The sequence below is a fragment of the Oncorhynchus clarkii genome, chromosome 22 (genome assembly GCF_045791955.1).
Source record: "Oncorhynchus clarkii lewisi isolate Uvic-CL-2024 chromosome 22, UVic_Ocla_1.0, whole genome shotgun sequence".
Classification (NCBI taxonomy): Eukaryota; Metazoa; Chordata; class Actinopteri; order Salmoniformes; family Salmonidae; genus Oncorhynchus; species Oncorhynchus clarkii.
In genome coordinates this window covers 51,353,763-51,378,711 of record NC_092168.1, presented here as the reverse complement: position 1 = coordinate 51,378,711, position 24,949 = coordinate 51,353,763, and the positions used below count along the sequence as shown (strand labels likewise).

The following is a 24,949-nucleotide window of genomic DNA, read 5'->3' as shown; positions in this document are numbered from 1 at the left end:
TAGAGGAGGCAGGTAGCCTAGTGGTTAGAGGAGGCAGGTAGCCTGGTAGTTAGAGGAGGCAGGTTGCCTAGTGGTTAGAGGAGGCAGGTAGCCTAGTGGTTAGAGGAGGCAGGTAGCCTGGTAGTTAGAGGAGGCAGGTTGCCTAGTGGTTAGAGGAGGCAGGTTGCCTAGTGGTTAGAGGAGGCATGTAGCCTAGTGGTTAGAGGAGGCAGGTAGCCTGGTAGTTAGAGGAGGCAGGTTGCCTAGTGGTTAGAGGAGGCAGGTAGCCTAGTGGTTAGAGGAGGCAGTGTAGCCTAGTGGTTAGAGGAGGCAGGTAGCCTAGTGGTTAGAGGAGGCAGGTAGCCTAGTGGTTAGAGGAGGCAGGTTGGACTAGTAACGAAAGGTTGCAAGATTGAATCCCTAAACTGACAAGGTAAAAATCTGTTGTTCTGCCCCTGAACAAGGCAGTTAACCCACTATTCCCCTGAACAAGGCAGTTAACCCACTATTCCCCTGAACAAGGCAGTTAACCCACTGTTCCCCTGAACAAGGCAGTTAACCCACTGTTCCCCTGAACAAGGCACTGTTCCTAGGTCATCATTGAAAATACGATTTTTTTCTTAACTGACTTGCCTAGTTAAATAAAGGTAAAATAAAATTTAAAAAATACATTGTGGTTTGGTACACCAGAAGTAAATTAATTTCCAATGGAAAGCTACGTTTGCCTTGCAGCATTGCATTGCAGAGGTAGTTGCAGTGCGTTCTGTGTGGTCCATAGGTTGGATAAATCAAACATATGCATCAAATTCTATATGTAGATGGCTTGACTCCGATGAAATGTGGAATAATCGGAAATGTGAAGTTCTTCAAGAGGTGATGATATCAAATCCTCCAAAAAAAGTTTAAACATTTATTTAACAATCATTTGAAAACAAAAGCTAGTTGTTTTTAGCGGACCTGGGGTCGCCTTTACCCCCAGCAGACAGACGGAATTCTCCGCAGTGCAGTTTACTGTGACGTTGTGTTGATAATGACTGGTGAGAACATTGGGTGGAGGAGGCGGGCCTCGGTCTGTCTGCCTGCGTGTAGCCAGCTGGTTCATTCCAATATTATGGGAACCTTTTCTGTCCCAGCAAATATCACTTCTCATTTAGTGTAAAATTATAGCGAAAATTAACAACATTTCAAAATGTTAAAATATGTTTGATAGAGACGTTAAAATCCTGTTGATTTGTTCACCATTATGCTTGCTCACTCACAGAGCTATGGCTAATTTAGGCCCCACGTTTCCATCCTGTTTAGGATTACGCACCTAACAGTTTGAAAAATGCACCAACAAAAAATTAAGTGCCTGAGAATGACCCATACGTTTTGCTGAAAGTCAAACATTTACTTTATCAGATAGAATAGTAAAATTTAAATGTATATATATATACTTCCCTCACCAAAACGATGAGGGCCAAAAGTTACCATAACGTAGGAATGAGCCTGCCCAGTAGCAGCTCGGCCCTAGACTGTACAGAAGCGAAGTTGAAGGCTGGGCGCGGATAACAGAAAGCTATGGTTAAAAGGGACGTAGAAAAATGAAATGGACATTTTAGCTACATATAATAGTTACTGGAAATCTGTTTTGAATAATACAACATTTTTAAATCAACCATTTTTCCCCTCTTCGGTTTAAAAGGCCTTTTTTGGGAGTCTAATCGCCACAGTCTCTGCGTACCGACCCGCTACCAGTCCGTCTTGCGCTACGTGAAACATTTTCATCTGGGCAGAAGAGGATTTTTTCCTTCTCGTCTGCGTGTTGGATATCAGACGGATTTGATCGGAATATATATTTAAAACAAGTTGGATCATCAATTCTGCTAAGTCGTTTAGCTAAACGAGTATAATGTTCGTGGTTATCTCTCCGATCAGATGTCAGAAATCCATATGACAGTACCAGCCACACAAAAAATATATGTCTAGTTATCTAACGTTAGTTGGCCTTTGGGAAATGTAAGGTTACTTTAGCTGCGTTTCATGGATTTGTAAAATCCTATCATAAACAGCGTGCTAGATAGTTGTTTTGAAGTGTATATATATCTCTTTTCTTTCTTTCGTGAATGCTGGTTTGCTTGTTAGGTATGAGAAGGTTAACGTCTGATGGCTGACTGTAGGTAACGTTACTGTAGCCCAGTACAGAGGAGACTCGGATGTCGAAATAAAACGTTTTGGCAAATCAAAAACAATAGCTAGCTGGGTCCTAAAGTAGACAGACAACGTTAGCTATTTTCATAGCTCATAAATTGTTGCAATATTGATGTTAGCTTGTGATTTTAAAAATATTTTTTTAATCAATTTTTTGTGTTTGTTGTTGCACTGTCTGGGACCTAAATGACTGTTTGGACAATCAAGGGTAGATAACAAAATCATGAATATCAACTGTTAAACCTAGAAGACATTTATTCATCCATCCTATTTGATTTGGACCATGTTAGATTATTAGATAGTCCGGGCGAATGTGCTCGTCTAGCTCACAGATTGAAGGGAGTGAAGAAAGGAGAACTCCTTGGAGAAACCGCCCGTCCCAATTAATCCCACCAGCCATGGCAGTCCTGGGCCGAATGTCGGGGCTGGCACCTGGGCTGGCACTGGGGCTGTACGGCATCCTGCTCCTCAGTCCCGTCGCTGGTAAGTTGAACCTTTCTTGGCCTTGCGATGTTTTGCTTAATGCGATGAAATAAGTATACATGAATAAATTTCCATATAATGTAATTGGAAAATAGGTTTGAGATATATATATATATATATATATATACATTATCTTAACCATATCTCATAAACCCTCGAGGTGCTTTATTGCTATTATAAACTGGTTACCAACGTAATTTAGAGCAGTAAAAATGTTTTGTCATATCCATGGTATATGGTCTGATATAGCACGGCTGTCAGCCAATCAGCATTCAGGGATCCTAACCACCCAGTTTATATTGACTATTCTATTACCTGGGCCTTTCTGAGCTACAGATTGTAACACCAGACAGATAATGTGATTTAACCAAAACAATTTGGACCATTTATACTGGTCATTTTTAACCTGGTATTCGTGATACCCTCTTCATCCTCAATTCTTGGGAACAGGAGTCTCATTTTGTATTTATTTTTTTAAACAACTGAGCATTTTTCTGAATTCAAACGGACCCCTGCAACTGGACACAGACATTTTATGAGACTCCTGTTTCCACTAAATGAGGAACGAAGACAGTATCGCAAATACCATGTCAGTTGAAAGATCTCTGGCAACGTTTAGACACACCTGTAACTACCAGTATAATGTTGGTCATATCATATTATCTGGTGTGCCCGTCTGTAGCTAGGTCATTCCATCAGGTCGTTTCAGCAAGCCATGAAACCCACCATCTCAAGTTGTTTTGAAACGGTTTCTGCCGTTAGGAACAGAGAAGATAAGCATTCCCGCAACATTATTTTTGTTGCAATATAACATATTTTGAACCCCGGAGAAATAAAGATAATTGATTGCACCCAAATTGGCCATTTAAAAAAAATGTATAGCATTCATATAATATTAAATAAATATAGTACCGAACATCCGATTCGGACCAAACTTTTTTTCTTCCAATGAGTAAGACATGAGGAATCCCAAACAATAGTCAAAAGCCACTCACAGACCACTCACACCCCATGCTATTCCCACCCCAGACCCCTCACACCCCATGCTGTTCCCACCCCAGACCCCTCACACCCCATGCTATTCCCACCCCAGACCCCTCACACCCGATGCTATTCCCACCCCAGACCCCTCACACCCCATGCTGTTCCCACCCCAGACCCCTCACACCCCATGCTATTCCCACCCCAGACCCCTCACACCCCATGCCATTCCCACCCCAGACCCCTCACACCCCATGCTATTCCAAACCCAGACCCCTCACACCCCATGCTATTCCCAACCCAGACCCCTCACACCCCATGCTAGTCCCACCCCAGACCCCTCACACCCCATGCTATTCCCACCCCAGACCCCTCACACCCCATGCTATTCCCACCCCAGACCCCTCACACCCCATGCTGTTCCCACCCCAGACCCCAGACCCCTCACACCCCATGCTATTCCCACCCCAGACCACTCACACCCCATGCTATTCCCACCCCAGACCCCTCACACCCCATGCCATTCCCACCCCAGACCCCTCACACCCCATGCTATTCCCACCCCAGACCCCAGACCCCTCACACCCCATGCTGTTCCCACCCCAGACCCCAGACCCCTCACACCCCATGCTATTCCCACCCCAGACCCCTCACACCCCATGCTGTTCCCACCCCAGACCCCTCACACCCCATGCTGTTCCCACCCCAGACCCCTCACACCCGATGCTATTCCCACCCCAGACCCCAGACCCCTCACACCCCATGCTATTCCCACCCCCAAAAACCAGTCATCTGTGTCCGAATACATGTACTAATGTACTACATACCTAAACTGCATAATCATTTCGGCTTTTGATCTTGTAGAATTCACTCGTCTTTTCCGACTCACGTGTTTGACAACAACTGATAATCAGATAAATTGACGCACTGTTCCATAAATGAACGAATGGAGAGAGTCAACGCAATCACACATTAGATTAAGTATTCGGAGCACTATTTTTGAATTTTCACAAACTATAAAACATTATTTTTTCGCGTACTATTTAGTACGCTAGTATGGGTATTCGGATATGGCCAGTATCGGTTCTCTGTCTGACAAGTAGTATGGAGCTACGACTTGTAGTATTGTTTCTTCATACAATGTAATGTATTGTATGGTGATGGTTATTTTCCCCTGTTCAGTGAAATTTGTCATTGAAGTTGTTAGGTGTATGTCCCATTATACAGCCTGATATTACCAGGTTTGACAATTTCGCTCACTGCTTAAACTGCCATTTTTGCCGGCTTTCTGTCAAAACGATAGGAAACAATCATAAAATTCCACATCAATTCACAATACAGAATAATGGTCCTATTACATACATTATATATACAGCAGTATGTGTACACCCCTTCAAATTAGTAGATTTGGTTATTTCAGCCACACCCGTTGCTGACAGGTGTGTAAAATCGAGCACACAGCCATGCAATCTCCATAGACAAACATTGGCAGTAGAATGGCCTTGCTGAAGAGCTCAGTAACTTTCAACGTGGCACCATCATAGGATGCCACCTTTTCAACAAGTCAGTTCGTCAAATTTCTGCCCTGCTAGAGCTGCCCCGGTCAACTGTAAGTGCTTTTATTGCGAAATGGAAACATCTAGGAGCAACAACGGCCCAGCCGTGAAGTGGTAGGCCACACAAGCTCACAGAACGGGACCGCAGAAGAGTGTAAATGGCGTGTAAAAAGCATCTGTCCTCAGTTGCAACACTCACTACCGAGTTCCAAACTGCCTCTGGAAGTAACATCAGCAAAGGAACTCTTCGTCGGGAGCTTCATGAAATGGGTTTCCATGGCCGAGCAGCTGCACACAAGCCTAAGATCACAACGCCAAGCGTTGGCTGAAGTGGTGTAAAGCTCACTGCCATTGGACTCTGGAGTAGGGCTCAGGGTGACGGGCAGGGCTCGGGGTGACGGGCAGGGCTCGGGGTGACGGGGCAGGGCTCGGGGTGACGGTGCAGGGCTCGGGGTGACGGGGCAGGGCTCGGGGTGACGGGGCAGGGCTCGGGGTGACGGGGCAGGGCTCGGGGTGACGGGGCAGGGCACGGGGTGACGGGGCAGGGCACGGGGTGACGGGGCAGGGCTCGGGGTGACGGGGCAGGGCACGGGGTGACGGGCAGGGCTCGGGGTGACGGGGCAGGGCTCGGGGTGACGGGGCAGGGCTCGGGGTGACGGGGCAGGGCACGGGGTGACGGGGCAGGGCACGGGGTGACGGGGCAGGGCTCGGGGTGACGGGGCAGGGCACGGGGTGACGGGCAGGGCTCGGGGTGACGGGGCAGGGCACGGGGTGACGGGGCAGGGCACGGGGTGACGGGGCAGGGCACGGGGTGACGGGCAGGGCTCGGGGTGACGGGGCAGGGCTCGGGGTGACGGGGCAGGGCTCGGGGTGACGGGGCAGGGTGACGGGGCAGGGCTCGGGGTGACGGGGCAGGGCACGGGGTGACGGGGCAGGGCTCGGGGTGACGGGGCAGGCGCTGGGTGACGGGCAGGGCTCGGGGTGACGGGGCAGGGCTCGGGGTGACGGGGCAGGGCTCGGGGTGACGGGGCAGGGCTCGGGGTGACGGGGCAGGGCTCGGGGTCACGGGGCAGGGCTCGGGGTGACGGGGCAGGGCACGGGGTGACGGGGCAGGGCTCGGGGTGACGAGGCAGGGCTCGGGGTGACGGGGCAGGGCTCGGGGTGACGGGGCAGTGTGACGGGCAGGGCTCGGGGTGACGGGGCAGGGCTCGGGGTGACGGGGCAGGGCTCGGGGTGACGAGGCAGGGCTCGGGGTGACGGGGCAGGGCTCGGGGTGACGGGGCAGTGTGACGGGCAGGGCTCGGGGTGACGGGGCAGGGCTCGGGGTGACGGGGCAGGGCTCGGGGTGACGGGGCAGTGTGACGGGCAGGGCTCGGGGTGACGGGGCAGGGCTCGGGGTGACGGGGCAGGGCTCGGGGTGACGGTGCAGTGTGACGGGGCAGGGCTCGGGGTGACGGGGCAGGGCTCGGGGTGACGGTGCAGTGTGACGGGGCAGGGCTCGGGGTGACGGGGCAGGGTGACGGGGCAGGGCTCGGGGTGACGGGGCAGGGTGACGGGGCAGGGCTCGGGGTGACGGGGCAGGGCTCGGGGTGACGGGGCAGGGTGACGGGGTGAAGGGGCAGGGCTCGGGGTGACGGGGCAGGGTGACGGGGCAGGGCAGGGTGACGGGGCAGGGCAGGGTGACGGGGTGAAGGGGCAGGGCTCGGGGTGAGGGCAGGGCTCGGGGTGACGGGGCAGGGCTCGGGGTGAGGGTAGGGCTCGGGGTGACGGGGCAGGGTGACGGGGCAGGGCTCGGGGTGACGGGGCAGGGCTCGGGGTGACGGGGCAGGGTGACGGGGTGAAGGGGCAGGGCTCGGGGTGACGGGGCAGGGTGACGGGGCAGGGCAGGGCTCGGGGTGACGGGGCAGGGCTCGGGGTGAGGGTAGGGCTCGGGGTGACAGGGCAGGGCTCGGGGTGACGGGCAGGGCTCGGGGTGACGGGGCAGGGCTCGGGGTGACGGGGCAGGGCTCGGGGTGACGGGGCAGGGTGACGGGGCAGGGCAGGGTGACGGGGTGAAGGGGCAGGGCTCGGGGTGAGGGCAGGGCTCGGGGTGACGGGGCAAGGCTCGGGGTGAGGGTAGGGCTCGGGGTGACAGGGCAGGGCTCGGGGTGACGGGCAGGGCTCGGGGTGACGGGGCAGGGCTCGGGGTGACGGGGCAGGGCTCGGGGTGACGGGGCAGGGCTCGGGGTGACGGGGCAGGGCTCGGGGTGACGGGCAGGGTGACGGGGTGAAGGGAGGAGAAGGAGAGAGACAACTCAAGTAGCAAACAGAGAAAATTATGAACACAGACATTACTACACGCGACAGTGGCACATCACATTTAACAAACCAAACACTGAAGTATCGTTGTAGAAGGTAAAGTAAAAACACAAACTGGTCCCTGCATCAATACCGGTCTCACACACACACACGCACACGCACACACACACAGTAGACGGCTCTCAGCACGTACTACCACACTAAATGTTTCACACAAGCTGTAAGCACTGACTTGCTCCGAAGACTTCAAAATATTATCCAACATAAGACCTTGTCCCTGTAACACACAGTAAGTAAGATGATCTCTGTATGCTGATAGTGTAATTAGCAGTTTGAACGTAGGAAGGGAGGGTCTGGTGTGTCTGTTTACAGGACACTGTGCTGCTCTCCTGCTGCAAGCTTCAGACTAAACAATGTCTCCCTCTGGCTCTATGGGGGAAGGAAGGGGAGGGGAGGACTGTGTCGGGGAGGAGGGGGAGGGGAGGACTGTGTCGGTGAGGAGGGGGAGGGGAGAAACATTCCCTTGTGGTGACGCTGACCCCCCCCCCCTGACTATTTCTGCTGGTTGGCACTGAACAGTCTGAAAATCTCCCCCTCCCCCACAGTACTCATTCACCCAGTGATAGACTGACTGCCCTGCCCTGTCCCGCCTGTTCCAGCCTCCCAGACACATTTCACACACTCATTTAAATGTCATTTTCAGAGGAAATGCTGGTGTATGCACTATGCCACTCTACCAGACAGTACTGTAGTCTATACAGACAGCCCTCTGCCAGACAGTACTGTAGTCTATACGGACCGCCCTCTACCAGACAGTACTGTAGTCTATACAGACTGCCCTCTACCAAACAGTACTGTAGTCTATTCAGACCGCCCTCTACCAGACAGTAGTGTTGTCTATACAGACCGCCCTCTACCAGACAGGACTGTAGTCTATACAGACTGCCCTCTACCAGACAGTACTGTAGTCTATACAGACTGCCCTCTACCAGACAGTACTGTAGTCTATACAGACCGCCCTCTACCAGACAGGACTGTAGTCTATACAGACCGCCCTCTACCAGACAGGACTGTAGTCTATACAGACCGCCCTCTACCAGACAGTACTGTAGTCTATACAGACTGGCCTCTCCCAGACAGTACTGTAGTCTATACAGACTGCCCTCTACCAGACAGTAGTGTAGTCTATACAGACCGCCCTCTATCAGACAGTACTGTAGTCTATTCAGACCTCCCTCTACCAGACAGTACTGTAGTCTATACAGACTGCCCTCTCCCAGACAGTACTGTAGTCTATACAGCCTGCCCTCTACCAGACAGTACTGTAGTCTCTCCTTGTTTTGTGTGCTCCTCTTGCCTCTACTCTTCTCTATATCACCCCTTCCTCTTCTATCTCTACATAACAGATTGGCTTATTGTTCCTCCATAAACAACCAGCTGTTCCAGCTGCATGATGCTACTAAGTGTGCGTTAGTAAATTCACTCTCTACCAGACAGTACTGTATTCTATGCATGATGCTACTAAGTGTGCGTTAGTAAATTCACTCTCTACCAGACAGTACTGTAGTCTATGCATGATGCTACTAAGTGTGCGTTAGTAAATTCACTCTGGAGTGGCAGTGAGCTCTGGACGGTCATAAATTCATAGCGTTTTGCTCTCGGAGCATTCAGAACGCACACTGTCACTGGACTACTCTGTCGGAGGAGTAGGGTTGAGGAGGAGGAGGGTTGAGGAGGAGGAGTAGGGTTGAGGAGGAGGAGGGTTGAGGAGGAGGAGTAGGGTTGAGGAGGGTTGAGGAGGAGGAGTAGGGTTGAGGAGGAGGAGGAGGAGGGTTGAGGAGGAGGAGTAGGGTTGAGGAGGAGGAGGGTTGAGGAGGAGGAGGAGGGTTGAGGAGGGTTGAGGAGGAGGAGGAGGAGTAGGGTTGAGGAGGAGGAGGGTTGAGGAGGAGGAGGAGGAGGGTTGAGGAGGAGGAGGGTTGAGGAGGGTTGAGGAGGAGGAGTAGGGTTGAGGAGGAGGAGGAGGGTTGAGGAGGAGGAGGGTTGAGGAGGAGGAGGAGGGTTGAGGAGGGTTGAGGAGGAGGAGTAGGGTTGAGGAGGAGGAGGAGGAGGGTTGAGGAGGGTTGAGGAGGAGGAGTAGGGTTGAGGAGGAGGAGGAGGAGGAGAGTTGAGGAGGAGGAGGGTTGTGGAGGGTTGAGGAGGAGTAGGGTTGAGGAGGAGGAGGAGGGTTGAGGAGGAGGAGGGTTGAGGAGGAGTAGGGTTGAGGAGGAGGAGGAGGGTTGAGGAGGAGGAGGGTTGAGGAGGGGGAGTAGGGTTGAGGAGGAGGAGGAGGGTTGAGGAGGAGGAGGGTTGAGGAGGAGGAGGAGGGTTGAGGAGGAGGAGGAGGGTTGAGGAGGAGGAGTAGGGTTGAGGAGGAGGAGGAGGGTTGAGGAGGGTTGAGGAGGAGGAGTAGGGTTGAGGAGGAGGAGGAGGAGGAGAGTTGAGGAGGAGGAGGAGGAGGAGGAGTAGGGTTGAGGAGGAGGAGGGTTGAGGAGGGTTGAGGAGGAGTAGGGTTGAGGAGGAGGAGGAGGAGGGTTGAGGAGGAGGAGGGTTGAGGAGGAGTAGGGTTGAGGAGGAGGAGGAGTAGGGTTGAGGAGGAGGAGGGTTGAGGAGGATTGAGGAGGAGGAGGAGTAGGGTTGAGGAGGAGGAGGGTTGAGGAGGGTTGAGGAGGAGTAGGGTTGAGGAGTAGGAGTAGGGTTGAGGAGTAGGAGTAGGGTTGAGGAGTAGGGTTGAGGAGGAGGAGTAGGGTTGAGGAGGAGGAGGAGGGTTGAGGAGGAGGAGTAGGGTTGAGGAGGAGGAGTAGGGTTGAGGAGTAGGAGTAGGGTTGAGGAGGAGTAGGGTTGAGGAGGAGGAGGAGGAGGAGTAGGGTTGAGGAGGAGGAGGAGGAGGAGGAGTAGGGTTGAGGAGGAGGAGTAGGGTTGAGGAGGAGGAGGAGGAGGAGGAGTAGGGTTAAGGAGGAGGAGTAGGGTTGAGGAGGGTTGAGGAGGAGGAGGAGGAGTAGGGTTGAGAAGGGTTGAGGAGGAGGAGGAGGAGGAGGAGGAGTAGGGTTGAGGAGGAGGAGTAGGAGGGTTGAGGAGGAGGAGTAGGGTTGAGGAGGAGGAGTAGGGTTGAGGAGGAGGAGGAGGAGGAGGAGTAGGGTTGAGGAGGAGGAGTAGGGTTGAGGAGGAGGAGGAGGAGGGTTGAGGAGGGTTGAGGAGGAGGAGGAGGGTTGAGGAGGAGGAGGAGTAGGGTTGAGGAGGAGGAGGAAGGTTGAGGAGGAGGAGGAGGAGGGTTGAGGAGGAGGAGTAGGGTTGAGGAGGAGGAGGAGTAGGGTTGAGGAGGAGGAGGAGGAGGAGGAGGAGGGTTGAGGAGGAGGAGGAGTAGGGTTGAGGAGGAGGAGGAGTAGGGTTGAGGAGGAGTAGTAGGGTTGAGGAGGAGGAGGAGTAGGGTTGAGGAGGAGGAGGAGTAGGGTTGAGTAGGAGTAGGGTTGAGTAGGAGTAGGGTTGAGTAGGAGTAGTAGGGTTGAGGAGGAGGAGTAGGGTTGAGGAGGAGGAGGAGTAGGGTTGAGGAGGAGTAGGGTTGAGGAGGAGGAGGAGGGTTGAGAAGGAGTAGGGTTGAGGAGGAGTAGGGTTGAGGAGGAGTAGGGTTGAGGAGAAGGAGGAGGGTTGAGGAGGAGTAGGGTTGAGGAGGAGTAGGGTTGAGGAGGAGGAGGAGTAGGGTTGAGGAGGAGTAGGAGTAGGGTTGAGTAGGAGTAGGGTTGAGTAGGAGCAGGGTTGAGTAGGAGTAGTAGGGTTGAGGAGGAGGAGTAGGGTTGAGGAGGAGTAGGGTTGAGGAGGAGGAGTAGGGTTGAGGAGGAGGAGGAGGGTTGAGGAGGAGTAGGGTTGAGGAGGAGGAGTAGGGTTGAGGAGGAGGAGTAGGGTTGAGGAGGAGGAGGAGGAGGGTTAAGGAGGAGGATTAGGGTTGAGGAGGAGGAGTAGGGTTGAGGAGGAGGAGGAGTAGGGTTGAGGAGGAGGAGTAGGGTTGAGGAGGAGGAGTAGGGTTGAGGAGGAGTAGGGTTGAGGAGGAGGAGTAGGGTTGAGGAGGAGGAGGGTTGAGGAGGAGGAGTAGGGTTGAGGAGGAGGAGGAGGAGGGTTGAGGAGGAAGAGGGTTGAGGAGGAGGAGGAGGAGGGTTGAGGAGAAGGAGTAGGAGGGTTGAGGAGGAAGAGAGTTGAGGAGGAGGAGGAAGAGGGTTGAGGAGGAAGAGGGTTGAGGAGGAGGAGCAGGAGGAGGAGGAGGAGGAGGAGGAGTAGTAGGATTGATCCGAGCGTTCTGACCTCACAATGGCAGTCAAGCTAACTGACCATTTTACTCACCCTAGCATTGCTGGTTAGGCTGTTTTCATGTTATCCAGAGCGTTGGTCAATATAACTGTGCTGCTGGCAAATATTTAATGATGTTTTTTTGCAGACGTTTAGTGACACCGGGTCACATTCAACGGGTGTTGAGCGTTCGTAAATTCATCAGTTATTCTGAGCTCTGGTACACTCAGACGAGAGTGCTCTGAAATCAGAGTAGATAGCCCGAGTGAATTTACGAATGCACCCTCAATGAACTGCTGTCCGTCTCTGTCAAAGTGTTGTTCAGTCTGGCCTGAGGGGTGTCTTACAAAACAAGCTACATCTACTCTGGGTTTTCTAAAGCTAGCCAGCTTCAGTTAGCGTCACGTACCAGTTCAGGCTTCATCCGCACTACGATGGTGGATATTGCTCATCCGCCTGCCACCCACTCTAGCAGGCTTGTTTGTCTCACATGGCTAGTCGAACGCCAAACTCTTCACTGAGACAATGCTGAAACATCAGTCCATGGGCCAATCAGAGCTCTTCACTGAGACAATGCTGAAACATCAGTCTATGGGCCAATCAGAGCTCTTCACTGAGACAATGCTGAAACATCAGTTCATGGGCCAATCAGAGCTCTTCACTGAGACAATACTGAAACATCAGTCCATGGGCCAATCAGAGCTCTTCACTGAGACAATGCTGAAACCTCAGTCTATGGGCCAATCAGAGCTCTTCACTGAGACAATGCTGAAACATCAGTCTATGTGCCAATCGGAGCTCTTCACTGAGACAATACTGAAACATCAGTCCATGGGCCAATCAGAGCTCTTCACTGAGACAATGCTGAAACATCAGTCTGTGGGCCAATCAGAGCTCTTCACTGAGACAATGCTGAAACATCAGTCCATGGGCCAATCAGAGCTCTTCACTGAGACAATGCTGGAAACATCAGTCTATGGGCCAATCAGAGCTCTTCACTGAGACAATGCTGAAACATCAGTTCATGGGCCAATCAGAGCTCTTCACTGAGACAATGCTGAAACATCAGTTCATGGGCCAATCAGAGCTCTTCACTGAGACAATACTGAAACATCAGTCCATGGGCCAATCAGAGCTCTTCACTGAGACAATGCTGAAACATCAGTCTATGGGCCAATCAGAGCTCTTCACTGAGACAATGCTGAAACATCAGTCTATGTGCCAATCGGAGCTCTTCACTGAGACAATGCTGAAACATCAGTTCATGGGCCAATCAGAGCTCTTCACTGAGACAATGCTGAAACATCAGTCCATGGGCCAATCAGAGCTCTTCACTGAGACAATGCTGAAACATCAGTCCATGGGCCAATCAGAGCTCTTCACTGAGACAATGCTGGAAACATCAGTCTATGGGCCAATCAGAGCTCTTCACTGAGACAATGCTGAAACATCAGTCTATGTGCCAATCGGAGCTCTTCACTGAGACAATGCTGAAACATCAGTTTATGGGCCAATCAGAGCTCTTCACTGAGACAATACTGAAACATCAGTCCATGGGCCAATCAGAGCTCTTCACTGAGACAATGCTGAAACATCAGTCTGTGGGCCAATCAGAGCTCTTCACTGAGACAATGCTGAAACATCAGTCCATGGGCCAATCAGAGCTCTTCACTGAGACAATGCTGGAAACATCAGTCTATGGGCCAATCAGAGCTCTTCACTGAGACAATGCTGAAACATCAGTTCATGGGCCAATCAGAGCTCTTCACTGAGACAATGCTGAAACATCAGTTCATGGGCCAATCAGAGCTCTTCACTGAGACAATACTGAAACATCAGTCCATGGGCCAATCAGAGCTCTTCACTGAGACAATGCTGAAACATCAGTCTATGGGCCAATCAGAGCTCTTCACTGAGACAATGCTGAAACATCAGTCTATGTGCCAATCGGAGCTCTTCACTGAGACAATGCTGAAACATCAGTTCATGGGCCAATCAGAGCTCTTCACTGAGACAATACTGAAACATCAGTCCATGGGCCAATCAGAGCTCTTCACTGAGACAATGCTGAAACATCAGTCTATGGGCCAATCAGAGCTCTTCACTGAGACAATGCTGAAACATCAGTCTATGTGCCAATCGGAGCTCTTCACTGAGACAATGCTGAAACATCAGTTCATGGGCCAATCAGAGCTCTTCACTGAGACAATGCTGAAACATCAGTCCATGGGCCAATCAGAGCTCTTCACTGAGACAATGCTGAAACATCAGTCCATGGGCCAATCAGAGCTCTTCACTGAGAGAATGCTGGAAACATCAGTCTATGGGCCAATCAGAGCTCTTCACTGAGACAATGCTGAAACATCAGTTCATGGGCCAATCAGAGCTCTTCACTGAGACAATACTGAAACATCAGTCCATGGGCCAATCAGAGCTCTTCACTAAGACAATGCTGAAACATCAGTCTATGGGCCAATCAGAGCTCTTCACTGAGTCAATGCTGAAACATCAGTCTATGTGCCAATCAGAGCTCTTCACTGAGACAATGTTGAAACATCAGTTTATGGGCCAATCAGAGCTCTTCACTGAGACAATACTGAAACATCAGTCCATGGGCCAATCAGAGCTCTTCACTGAGACAATGCTGAAACATCAGTTTATGGGCCAATCAGAGCTCTTCACTGAGACAATACTGAAACATCAGTCCATGGGCTAATCAGAGCTCTTCACTGAGACAATGCTGAAACATCAGTCTATGTGCCAATCAGAGCACTTCACTGAGACAATGCTGAAACATCAGTTCATGGGCCAGTCAGAGCTCTTCACTGAGACAATGCTGAAACATCAGTTCATGGGCCAGTCAGAGCTCTTCACTGAGACAATGCTGAAACATCAGTCTATGTGCCAATCAGAGCTCTTCACTGAGACTGCTGAAACATCAGTTCATGGGCCAGTCAGAGCTCTTCACTGAGACTATACTGAAATATCAGTTCATGGGCCAATCAGAGCTCTTCACTGAGACTGCTGAAACATCAGTTCATGGGCCAATCAGAGCCCTTCACTGAGACAATCCTGAAACATCAGTCCATGGGCCAATCAGAGCACTTCACTGAGACAATGCTGAAACATCAGTTCATGGGCCAATCAGAGCTCTTCACTGAGACAATACTGAAACATCAGTCCATGGGCCAATCAGAGCTCTTCACTGAGACAATGCTGAAACATCAGTCTATGGGCCAATCAGAGCTCTTCACTGAGACAATACTGAAACATCAGTCCATGGGCCAATCAGAGCTCTTCACTGAGACAATGCTGAAAATTCAGTCTATGGGCCAATCAGAGCTATTCACTGAGACAATGCTGAAACATCAGTCTATGTGCCAATCGGAGCTCTTCACTGAGACAATGCTGAAACATCAGTTTATGGGCCAATCAGAGCTCTTCACTGAGACAATACTGAAACATCAGTCCATGGGCCAATCAGAGCTCTTCACTGAGACAATGCTGAAACATCAGTCTGTGCCAATCAGAGCTCTTCACTGAGACAATGCTGAAACATCAGTCCATGGGCCAATCAGAGCTCTTCACTGAGACAATGCTGAAACATCAGTCCATGGGCCAATCAGAGCACTTCACTGAGACAATGCTGAAACATCAGTTCATGGGCCAGTCAGAGCTCTTCACTGAGACAATGCTGAAACATCAGTCTATGTGCCAATCAGAGCTCTTCACTGAGACTGCTGAAACATCAGTTCATGGGCCAATCAGAGCTCTTCACTGAGACAATACTGAAACATCAGTCCATGGGCCAATCAGAGTTCTTCACTGAGACAATGCTGAAACATCAGTCTATGGGCCAATCAGAGCTCTTCACTGAGACAATGCTGAAACATCAGTCCATGGGCCAATCAGAGCTCTTCACTGAGACAATGCTGAAACATCAGTCCATTGGCCAATCAGAGCTCTTCACTGAGACAATGCTGGAAACATCAGTCCATGGGCCAATCAGAGCTCTTCACTGAGACAATGCTGAAACATCAGTTTATGGGCCAATCAGAGCTCTTCACTGAGACAATACTGAAACATCAGTCCATGGGCTAATCAGAGCTCTTCACTGAGACAATGCTGAAACATCAGTCTATGTGCCAATCAGAGCACTTCACTGAGACAATGCTGAAACATCAGTTCATGGGCCAGTCAGAGCTCTTCACTGAGACAATGTTGAAACATCAGTTCATGGGCCAGTCAGAGCTCTTCACTGAGACAATGCTGAAACATCAGTCTATGTGCCAATCAGAGCTCTTCACTGAGACTGCTGAAACATCAGTTCATGGGCCAGTCAGAGCTCTTCACTGAGACTATACTGAAATATCAGTTCATGGGCCAATCAGAGCTCTTCACTGAGACTGCTGAAACATCAGTTCATGGGCCAATCAGAGCCCTTCACTGAGACAATGCTGAAACATCAGTCCATGGGCCAATCAGAGCACTTCACTGAGACAATGCTGAAACATCAGTTCATGGGCCAATCAGAGCTCTTCACTGAGACAATACTGAAACATCAGTCCATGGGCCAATCAGAGCTCTTCACTGAGACAATGCTGAAACATCAGTCTATGGGCCAATCAGAGCTCTTCACTGAGACAATACTGAAACATCAGTCCATGGGCCAATCAGAGCTCTTCACTGAGACAATGCTGAAAATTCAGTCTATGGGCCAATCAGAGCTATTCACTGAGACAATGCTGAAACATCAGTCTATGTGCCAATCGGAGCTCTTCACTGAGACAATGCTGAAACATCAGTTTATGGGCCAATCAGAGCTCTTCACTGAGACAATACTGAAACATCAGTCCATGGGCCAATCAGAGCTCTTCACTGAGACAATGCTGAAACATCAGTCTGTGCCAATCAGAGCTCTTCACTGAGACAATGCTGAAACATCAGTCCATGGGCCAATCAGAGCTCTTCACTGAGACAATGCTGAAACATCAGTCCATGGGCCAATCAGAGCACTTCACTGAGACAATGCTGAAACATCAGTTCATGGGCCAGTCAGAGCTCTTCACTGAGACAATGCTGAAACATCAGTCTATGTGCCAATCAGAGCTCTTCACTGAGACTGCTGAAACATCAGTTCATGGGCCAATCAGAGCTCTTCACTGAGACAATACTGAAACATCAGTCCATGGGCCAATCAGAGTTCTTCACTGAGACAATGCTGAAACATCAGTCTATGGGCCAATCAGAGCTCTTCACTGAGACAATGCTGAAACATCAGTCCATGGGCCAATCAGAGCTCTTCACTGAGACAATGCTGAAACATCAGTCCATTGGCCAATCAGAGCTCTTCACTGAGACAATGCTGGAAACATCAGTCTATGGGCCAATCAGAGCTCTTCACTGAGACAATGCTGAAACATCAGTTCATGGGCCAATCAGAGCTCTTCACTGAGACAATGCTGAAACATCAGTTTATGGGCCAATCAGAGCTCTTCACTGAGACAATACTGAAACATCAGTCCATGGGCTAATCAGAGCTCTTCACTGAGACAATGCTGAAACATCAGTCTATGTGCCAATCAGAGCACTTCACTGAGACAATGCTGAAACATCAGTTCATGGGCCAGTCAGAGCTCTTCACTGAGACAATGCTGAAACATCAGTTCATGGGCCAGTCAGAGCTCTTCACTGAGACAATGCTGAAACATCAGTCTATGTGCCAATCAGAGCTCTTCACTGAGACTGCTGAAACATCAGTTCATGGGCCAGTCAGAGCTCTTCACTGAGACTATACTGAAATATCAGTTCATGGGCCAATCAGAGCTCTTCACTGAGACTGCTGAAACATCAGTTCATGGGCCAATCAGAGCCCTTCACTGAGACAATGCTGAAACATCAGTCCATGGGCCAATCAGAGCACTTCACTGAGACAATGCTGAAACATCAGTTCATGGGCCAATCAGAGCTCTTCACTGAGACAATACTGAAACATCAGTCCATGGGCCAATCAGAGCTCTTCACTGAGACAATGCTGAAACATCAGTCTATGGGCCAATCAGAGCTCTTCACTGAGACAATACTGAAACATCAGTCCATGGGCCAATCAGAGCTCTTCACTGAGACAATGCTGAAAATTCAGTCTATGGGCCAATCAGAGCTATTCACTGAGACAATGCTGAAACATCAGTCTATGTGCCAATCGGAGCTCTTCACTGAGACAATGCTGAAACATCAGTTTATGGGCCAATCAGAGCTCTTCACTGAGACAATACTGAAACATCAGTCCATGGGCCAATCAGAGCTCTTCACTGAGACAATGCTGAAACATCAGTCTGTGCCAATCAGAGCTCTTCACTGAGACAATGCTGAAACATCAGTCCATGGGCCAATCAGAGCTCTTCACTGAGACAATGCTGAAACATCAGTCCATGGGCCAATCAGAGCACTTCACTGAGACAATGCTGAAACATCAGTTCATGGGCCAGTCAGAGCTCTTCACTGAGACAATGCTGAAACATCAGTCTATGTGCCAATCAGAGCTCTTCACTGAGACTGCTGAAACATCAGTTCATGGGCCAATCAGAGCTCTTCACTGAGACAATACTGAAACATCAGTCCATGGGCCAATCAGAGTTCTTCACTGAGACAATGCTGAAACATCAGTCTATGGGCCAATCAGAGCTCTTCACTGAGACTCTTCACTGAGACAATGCTGAAACATCAGTCCATGGGCCAATCAGAGCTCTTCACTGAGACAATGCTGAAACATCAGTCCATTGGCCAATCAGAGCTCTTCACTGAGACAATGCTGGAAACATCAGTCTATGGGCCAATCAGAGCTCTTCACTGAGACAATGCTGAAACATCAGTTCATGGGCCAATCAGAGCTCTTCACTGAGACAATACTGAAACATCAGTCCATGGGCCAATCAGAGCTCTTCACTGAGACAATGCTGAAACATCAGTCTATGGGCCAATCAGAGCTCTTCACTGAGACAATGCTGAAACATCAGTCTATGTGCCAATCGGAGCTCTTCACTGAGACAATGCTGAAACATCAGTTCATGGGCCAATCAGAGCTCTTCACTGAGACAATACTGAAACATCAGTCCATGGGCCAATCAGAGCTCTTCACTGAGACAATGCTGAAACATCAGTCTATGTGCCAATCAGAGCTCTTCACTGAGACAATGCTGAAACATCAGTCCATGGGCCAATCAGAGCTCTTCACTGAGACTATACTGAAACATCAGTCCATGGGCCAATCAGAGCACTTCACTGAGACAATGCTGAAACATCAGTTCATGGGCCAGTCAGAGCTCTTCACTGAGACAATGCTGAAACATCAGTTCATGGGCCAGTCAGAGCTCTTCACTGAGACAATGCTGAAACATCAGTCTATGTGCCAATCAGAGCTCTTCACTGAGACTGCTGAAACATCAGTTCATGGGCCAGTCAGAGCTCTTCACTGAGACTGCTGAAACATCAGTCCATGGGCCAATCAGAGCTCTTCACTGAGACAATGCTGAAATGCGTGAATGTGTATTTGGGACAATGATTGGTCAATCGTTACATCCCTACTGTTTACACTGTGCCTGATTGGTCAATCCTTACATCCCTACTGTTTACACTGTGCCTGATTGGTCAATCGTTACATCCCTACTGTTTACACTGTGCCTGATTGGTCAATCGTTACATCCCTACGTTTACACTGTGCCTGATTAATCAATCGTTACATCCCTACTGTTTACACTGTGCCTGATTGGTCAATCGTTACATCCCTACTGTTTACACTGTGCCTGATTGGTCAATCGTTACATCCCTACTGTTTACACTGTGCCTGATTGGTCAATCGTTACATCCCTACTGTTTACACTGTGCCTGATTGGGAAATCGTTACATCCCTACTGTTTACACCGTGCTTCATTGTCACATTCTGACACAGTGGTACCAGGATGTATTTGGGTTGTTTCTGACACAGTGGTACCAGGATGTGTTTGGGTTGTTTCTGACACAGTGGTACCAGGATGTGTTTGGGTTGCTTCTGACCTGGTTTCAACATTTTAAGTAGTTTTGGCAAACTGTTATAATAACAGTATTTGTACACACAATGAAATGAAATGTCTCTTTAAAAATGTGTGTGTATGTACAGTACCAGTCAAAAGTTTGGACACACCTACTCATTCCAGGGATGTTCTTTATTTTCACTGTTTTCTACATTGTAGAATAATAGTGAAGACATCACAACTGTGAAATAACACATATGGAATCATGTAGTAACCAAAAAAGTGTTAAACAAATCAACATAAATTTTAGATTTTAGATTCTTCAAAGTAGCCACTCTTTGCCTTGATGACAGTTTTGCACATGCTTGGTGTATATATACATCACAAACAAACAAACAAACAAACACACAAACAAACAAACAAACACACAAACAAACAAACAAACAAACAAACAAACAAACACACAAACAAACAAACAAACAAACAAACAAACAAACAAACACACACACACACACACACACACACACACAAACAAACAAACAAACAAACAAACAAACAAACAAACAAACAAACAAACAAACAAACAAACAAACAAACAAACAAACAAACAAACAAACAAACAAACAGAAAGGCTGTCTTTGTGCTGTTTGGCTGTCTGCCACTGTCAGTCCATGGCTCCCATCTGTTTCAGCCAGGATATAGATACAGCATTGTAGTTCTCAACAGAGAATGAACTAGAGACAGACAGCATTAGTTACAGCTTAATTATATGACATCAGACAGATCAGTGGATTCATTTCTAAACAAGTATTTGTTGTTACTCAAAAGAAAAACTTCACATTCATTTGTCACGGAAGTTTAAATACACCTTAATCCTAGTAAAAATTCCCTGTTTTAGGTCAGTTAGGATCACCACTTCATTTTAAGAATGTGAAATGCCAGAATAATAATAGAGCGAATGATTTCTTTCAGCTTTTATTTCTTTCATCACATTCCCTGTGGGTCAAAAGTTTACATACACTCAATTAGTATTTGGTATTATTGCCTTTAAATTGTTTAACGTTTCGGGTAGCCTTCCCACAATCAGATGGGGGAATTTTGGCCCATTCCTCCTGACAGAGCTGATGTAACTGAGACAGGTTTGTAGGCCTCCTTGCTCGCGCTTTTTCAGTTCTGCACACACATTTTCTATAGGATTGAGGTCAGGGCTTTGTGATGGCCACTCCAATACCTTGACTTTGTTGTTCTTAAGCAATTTTGCCACAACTTTGGAAGAATGCTTTTTACCTTGTCAGCTTAGAGATTCAAACTTGCAATCTTGCGGTTACTAGTCCAATGCTCTAACCCCTCGGCTACCCTGTATTTGGCTAAGCTGTATGTAAACGTCTGACTTCAACTGTCTTTTTGAAGCTGAAGCACATCCTATTTCCATCAATTAAGAAAAAACATTTGCAATGGATCTGAAAAACATTTGGCGACAATTTTTGATTGATCTTATTTTCATCGTTTTTTTATCGTCCGAAAGCTACCATTTACCAGTTACCAGAAACCCTGGTATAGATGTCTTAGCCTACATTAGCCTTATATTGAGCTAATGAACATGAAATGCAGCATTATTAGCCTTATATTGAGCTAATGAACATGACATTAGCCTTATATTGAGCTAATGAATGATGGGTTATGTATGAACTTCTAGCCTCTGCACTGTTCTCTTAGGAGGTAACGTTACACACCTGCTCTCTGCTGGCCTCTCTCCTTCTACGCCTTGGAGTCCCAGGAGAAGTTAGAATAGCTGGACTTTATGTTGTATTTCTTATACTAATATACTATTTGAAGAGACATGAAAGCTCTTGTTTGCTGAATGTTAAATACAGCAGCCTATAGAACTCAAAGGTAGTTTGAAAGTAGAGAGAACGACCAATGGTGGTAGACTATAGCAGTTATTAATTCAGACCCATAACCATTCAGATGGTGGTAGACTATAGCAGTTATTAATTCAGACCCATAACCATTCAGATGGTGGTAGACTATAGCAGTTATTAATTCAGACCCATAACCATTCAGATGGTGGTAGACTATAGCAGTTATTAATTCAGACCCATAACCATTCAGATGGTGGTAGACTATAGCAGTTATTAATTCAGACCCATAACCATTCAGATGGTGGTAGACTATAGCAGTTATTAATTCAGACCCATAACCATTCAGATGGTGGTAGACTATAGCAGTTATTAATTCAGACCCATAACCATTCAGATGGTGGTAGACTATAGCAGTTATTCATTCAGACCCATAACCATTCAGATGGTGGTAGACTATAGCAGTTATTAATTCAGACCCATAACAATTCAGACCCATAACCATTCAGATGGTGGTAGGCTATAGCAGTTATTAATTCAGACCCATAACCATTCAGACCCATAACCATTCAGACCCATAACCATTCAGACCCATAACCATTCAGACCCATAACCATTCAGATGGTGGTAGGCTATAGCAGTTATTAATTCAGACCCATAACCATTCAGACCCATAACCATTCAGATGGTGGTAGGCTATAGCAGTTATTAATTCAGACCCATAACCATTCAGATGGTGGTAGACTATAGCAGTTATTAATTCAGACCCATAACCATTCAGACCCATAACCATTCAGATGGTGGTAGGCTATAGCAGTTATTAATTCAGACCCATAACCATTCAGATGGTGGTAGACTATAGCAGTTATTAATTCAGACCCATAACCATTCAGACCCATAACCATTCAGATGGTGGTAGGCTATAGCAGTTATTAATTCAGACCCATAACCATTCAGATGGTGGTAGTCTATAGCAGTTATTAATTCAGACCCATAACCATTCAGACCCATAACCATTCAGATGGTGGTAGACTATAGCAGTTATTAATTCAGACCCATAACCATTCAGATGGTGGTAGACTATAGCAGTTATTAATTCAGACCCATAACCATTCAGACCCATAACCATTCAGATGGTGGTAGACAATAGCAGTTATTAATTCAGACCCATAACCATTCAGATGGTGGTAGACTATAGCAGTTATTAATTCAAATCAAATGTATTTATATAGCCCTTCGTACATCAGCTGATATCTCAAAGTGCTGTACAGAAACCCAGCCTAAAACCCCAAACAGCAAGCAATGCAGGTGTAGAAGCACGGTGGCTTGGAAAAACTCCCATGAAAGGCCAAAACCTAGAAAGAAACCTAGAGAGGAACCAGGCTATGTGGGGTGGCCAGTCCTCTTCTGGCTGTGCCGGGTAGAGATTATAACAGAACATGGCCAAGATGTTCAAATGTTCATAAATGACCAGCATGGTCGAATAATAATAAGGCAGAACAGTTGAAACTGGAGCAGCAGCACGGCCAGGTGGACTGGGGACAGCAAGGAATCATCATGTCAGGTATTCCTGGGGCATGGTCCTAGGGCTCAGGTCCTCCGAGAGAGAGAAAGAAAGAGAGAATTAGAGAGAGCATATGTGGGATGGCCAGTCCTCTTCTGGCTGTGCCGGGTGGAGATTATAACAGAACGTGGCCAAGATGTTCAAATGTTCATAAATGACCAGCATGGTCGAATAATAATAAGGCAGAACAGTTGAAACTGGAGCAGCAGCACGGCCAGGTGGACTGGGGACAGCAAGGAGTCAAGGTAGTCCTTGGGCATGGTCCTAGGGCTCAGGTCCTCCGAGAGAGAGAAAGAAAGAGAGAAGGAGAGAATTAGAGAACGCACACTTAGATTCACACAGGACACCGAATAGGACAGGAGAAGTACTCCAGATATAACAAACTGACCCTAGCCCCCCGACACATAAACTACTGCAGCATAAATACTGGAGGCTGAGACAGGAGGGGTCAGGAGACACTGTGGCCCCATCCGAGGACACCCCCGGACAGGGCCAAACAGGAAGGATATAACCCCACCCACTTTGCCAAAGCACAGCCCCCACACCACTAGAGGGATATCTTCAACCACTAACTTACCATCCTGAGACAAGGCTGAGTATAGCCCACAAAGACCTCCGCCACGGCACAACCCAAGGGGGGGGGGGCGCAAACCCAGACAGGATGACCACATCAGTGAATCAACCCACTCAGGTGACGCACCCCCTCCAGGGACGGCATGAGAGAGCCCCAGTAAGCCAGTGACTCAGCCCCTGTAATAGGGTTAGAGGCAGAGAATCCCAGTGGAAAGAGGGGAACCGGCCAGGCAGAGACAGCAAGGGCTGCTCCAGAGCCTTTCCGTTCACCTTCCCACTCCTGGGCCAGACTAGACTCAATCATATGACCCACTGAAGAGATGAGTCTTCAGTCTTCAGTAGAGACTTAAAGGTTGAGACCGAGTTTGCGTCTCTGACATGGGTAGGCAGACCATTCCATAAAAATGGAGCTCTATAGGAGAAAGCCCTGCCTCCAGCTGTTTGCTTAGAAATTCTAGGGACAATTAGGAGGCCTGCGTCTTGTGACCGTAGCGTACGTGTAGGTATGTACGGCAGGACCAAATCAGAGAGATAGGTAGGAGCAAGCCCATGTAATGCTTTGTAGGTTAGCAGTAAAACCTTGAAATCAGCCCTTATTTTGACAGGAAACCAGTGTAGAGAGGCTTAGCACTGGAGTAATATGATGAAAAAAAAAAAAATTCAGACCCATAACCATTCAGATGGTGGTAGACTATAGCAGTTATTAATTCAGACCCATAACCATTCAGATGGTGGTAGACTATAGCAGTTATTAATTCAGACCCATAACCATTCAGATGGTGGTAGACTATAGCAGTTATTAATTCAGACCCATAACCATTCAGATGGTGGTAGACTATAGCAGTTATTAATTCAGACCCATAACCATTCAGACCCATAACCATTCAGATGGTGGTAGACTATAGCAGTTATTAATTCAGACCCATAACCATTCAGATGGTGGTAGACTATAGCAGTTATTAATTCAGACCCATAACCATTCAGACCCATAACCATTCAGATGGTGGTAGGCTATAGCAGTTATTAATTCAGACCCATAACCATTCAGATGGTGGTAGACTATAGCAGTTATTAATTCAGACCCATAACCATTCAGATGGTGGTAGACAATAGCAGTTATTAATTCAGACCCATAACCATTCA

The 24,949-nt window shown here is 48.5% G+C and overlaps 1 protein-coding gene across 2 annotated transcripts in view; it reads left to right on the top strand.

The window, feature by feature from the left end:
• The first annotated feature begins 1,490 nt into the window (after positions 1 to 1,490).
• Positions 1,491 to 24,949, top strand: part of LOC139380998 (bone morphogenetic protein receptor, type II b (serine/threonine kinase)) — a 151,632-nt gene continuing 128,173 nt past the window's right edge. For both annotated transcript variants that reach the window (XM_071124223.1, XM_071124224.1), the window contains exon 1: positions 1,491 to 2,652. In XM_071124223.1, the coding sequence (XP_070980324.1) occupies positions 2,481 to 2,652 (172 nt within the window). In that variant the 5' untranslated portion in view covers positions 1,491 to 2,480. The remainder of the gene's footprint in view (positions 2,653 to 24,949) is intronic.